This window comes from Pundamilia nyererei, unplaced genomic scaffold (assembly GCF_000239375.1).
Source record: "Pundamilia nyererei isolate P.nyererei 1_Seehausen unplaced genomic scaffold, PunNye1.0 scaffold00273, whole genome shotgun sequence".
In the NCBI taxonomy this organism is placed as follows: domain Eukaryota; kingdom Metazoa; phylum Chordata; class Actinopteri; order Cichliformes; family Cichlidae; genus Pundamilia; species Pundamilia nyererei.
In genome coordinates, this window is record NW_005187674.1 from 343,858 (window position 1) to 347,353 (window position 3,496).

Here is a 3,496-nt window from a genome sequence, read left to right on the forward strand (position 1 = left end):
GTGTGTGTGTGTGTGTGTGTGTGTGTGTGTGTGTGTGTGTGTGTGTGTGTGTGTGTGCAGCTCGTCAGCTCTAATTAAGCTCGGCCTCTTAACGAGCAGACAGCTAATTAACACACTAAGAGAAGCACACACACATTTGTCCTTCATCGCACGCTCTGGTTTCTTCATCGTTTTTGTTGCTATCGTTCTTCTTTCCTTCTTTATTCCCTACCTTTGCACCCTTAAATCCTTATGTCTTCCTTTTTTGTGTGGTTTACTCTTTATTTAACTTTTGTCCCTGCCTCCTCATTCATTTCCTTGAATCTTTCCACTTACTTCCCTCCTGTTTTCATTCCTTTTCTTTTCTCTATATTTTTGTGTTTTTCTTCACTTGTTCCCTTCCTTCGTTCGTTCCTGTTTTATTTCACTTTCTTTCTCCTCACTTCCTTTCCTTACCTTGAACTCCCCTCAGATCTTATTTCTCGTCTGTTCTGTGATTTTAATTGTCGCTTTTGTAATTTTCCATTTTCTTTCCTTCTCTTTTTCTCTCATCTAATTTTTTCCCCCTTCTCATTTTCTCCTTTTTTTTTATCCCCGTTTCCTCCCCCTCTCTCTTTCCCCTCTCCCACTTTTACCCCCCTCTTCCTCCTCTTCCTCTGTGGTGTTTTTCTGGGTCAGACAGAGGGAGGGAGGCGGGAAGGTTTGGGGAGATTTGGGGAATCTTATTTTAGTCGCTCCACATTTTCGAGCAGTGTGTTTGTCTCCTCATCAGCCCTCTGCTGTATTTAACTTTACATGCTCACCATCATCATCACCATCATCTTCATCATCATCATCATCTCTATTCAGTGAAATCTAATCCCATTATTCGCTTTTATATCTGTGAAATGGCAGCTTTTTTTTTTACATGGTGCTATGAAACAGTTCAACACTTTGCATTAAGTGTGAGCCACCCTCACAGTTGCCAGGCAGATTTCTGTGGATATTCAAAGTCACCAGAGCATGAAGCCCAATGAAAAAAATCTTGTTGCATTTGAATCTGTGAATTTCCAGTTGAAGTTCTAAACAAAAGGAAAAATATAAAAAAATAAAAAGACAGATTTTTATTTCATGCGTTCGGTATATGGAAAATATTTGGAACTGATGAAACTGCAAATTTCTAGTTGAAGTTTAGCTTTAGATTATAGATTTTCCAATAAATTATAGAAATAATATTTCTTTAAAGGAAAAAATGATTAAATTAGGTTTGTAATTGATGTTATTTTGGATTTAAAAGCATCTCCACTTTAATTCTGTAATTAAGAGTTAACTCAGATTTTCAGTGGAAGTTTGACTTCATTGTTCTTGTTAAAAAACTGTATCTCTGCTACAAAATAGCAAAGAAGGTAAATCATTAGATTCATTGTTGGATTTAGAAAGACTTGTGGGTGTTAAACTGGCGGATTTTCGAAGCGAGTCTGACTTTTTTTAAATGAAGAAAATCATCTTTGTATGGAAGACCTAATTAAAAGTTAAATTAGCGTATTTCAAATGGAGGCTCTGGTTTTTCACTAGATAAAGAAAAAGAAATTTTCTGCATAATAAAAATCTCTGTGTTAATGGAGGAGATTCCAACGGTTTTGACATAATTTTCTTTGAAAATTGAAAATAAAAGTTTCTGTTTCTGAGTGATTTTCCAGTTTGTTAGCGTTTCTTATTGTTTTCACAGGTAGGTTTTTTTAATGATCGTCATTCCTTTTGTGTTCGTTTCAGATCCGCGTGGATGGGATCCCGCCGCCGGCCGAGAACGCTTTGCTGTATGAGACAGTGACTGTGGTGGAGGGCAAGCCGATCCTGAGAGACATGGTGTTCAGTCCTGACCATCAGTACATCTACCTGCTCAGTGACAGACAGGTAAATACACCTGCCGAGCCCTTACACGATCAGTCAGAGAAACGGTCACGAGACTCTTCTCCGTTCGTTTGTCCCTTTTATTTCTTCTTTGAATTTTACAGCCCAAAAAACACAAAGCTGGCGTGATGGTGACGCACCAGATCGGCTTGTTTGGGTCACCGTGAACATTTCATATTAAATGTTTATACAGAGATTTCGTTGTGACGCTCTGACATGATTAATGTTTTCGCCCTGCATCACATTTTTATGGGTTAATCTAAGAATATTTGTGCTCGAAAGAATTTGATCAGCAGATTTATAACTGACCTGCATTTTAACAGATAAGAAAATCAAAAAGTCCTGACTTAGATTCTCCCTGATTCAGAAAAAGAAAATCCTGCACAGAAGAACGACGTCTGAGGGTTAAATTAGCAGATCTGTAATGGAAGTTCTGCTGGACAGAACTGTGAAGATTTCCAGTAAATGATTTTAGTGAACTTTTACTCACCCAGAGAAATGTATCCTTGTATAATAGAATTACTAAATAACCTAAAGAAAATGAAAATAACAAGCTAGATCAGAACATTTCCAACTGCATTAAGACTTTTAATCATTTAGTTGTCTTCTAATCAATCATGAAAACAAAGAAAAGCTTGATATAGATGAGATGAGGAAAAGCAAATCTGTGTAAATGGAACTAAATCAGCAGATTTCCAGAGGAAGTTCTGATAAATATAAAAAATAAAATGCTCTACAGAAGAAGCCGTTCTGTTTCATGTTCAATCATCAGATTTTCAATGGAAGTTCTGCATCGAGGTTTTCAGGAGCCAATGAAAAGAAAGAAAAGGTCTGTACACAATAAAGACTCATGAGTTGGTTTTTAGTTCGTCAATTTTAGTTCCAGTCATTAATTGGGGGGGAAAACATGTTCTATATAGAAGAAAGCTTCTGAGTGTAAAATCAGCAGATTCCTAATGGAAGCTTTCCAGCAGCTGATGAAAAGCAGGGAAAGTTCTGCACAGAACTCATGAGGATTAAGTGGGCAGATTTCCAACGGACTATTTGGCTTAAATTTCTTGTAATGCAACTTCTAGCGTAGGTTTTTCAAAAGTTGCAGAGAACAAAGTCCTGCAGAGAAGAAAGCCTTATGAGCATTAGATCAGCACATTCCCAATGGAAGTTCTGCATTAGGGCTTCCAGCAGCTGATGTAAAAAAGGAAAGATTCTGCACATTTCTGTCTTTTTGATAAGAAAATGAGCCCAAAAAATACACAGCAGGTCAGTTTATCAGAGGAGCTGCAGTCATTTACAGGGGAGGTTACGTGTGTGTGTGTGTCTGTGTGTGTGTGTGTGTGTGTGTGTTTGTGGGGTCGCCAGAAAGAGAAATATGAATTGTGTTGTTTTAACATCTGCAGACAGGAAGCTGAGAATATGAATATCGCTCAGCTGGCGCCACCACACACACTGCGTTTCTGAGGGTGTGTGTGTGTGTGTGTGTGTGTCCCATGTTAAAACTCTCATTGTACCACTGAGAGGAAGCAGAGACGAGTTCAACAACTGTTAGTTCCTGTGCAGCTGAGGGGAGACACACACACACACACACACACACACACACACACACACACACACACACACACACACACAC

General features: G+C 38.4%; 1 protein-coding gene across 1 annotated transcript in view; it reads left to right on the forward strand.

The window, feature by feature from the left end:
• plxna3 (plexin A3) overlaps positions 1-3,496 on the forward strand; it is a 135,380-nt gene that overhangs the window by 79,109 nt on the left and 52,775 nt on the right. Inside the window, exon 7 of the mRNA XM_013915219.1 lies at positions 1,732-1,872. Within this exon, the coding sequence (XP_013770673.1) occupies positions 1,732-1,872 (141 nt within the window). The remainder of the gene's footprint in view (positions 1-1,731; positions 1,873-3,496) is intronic.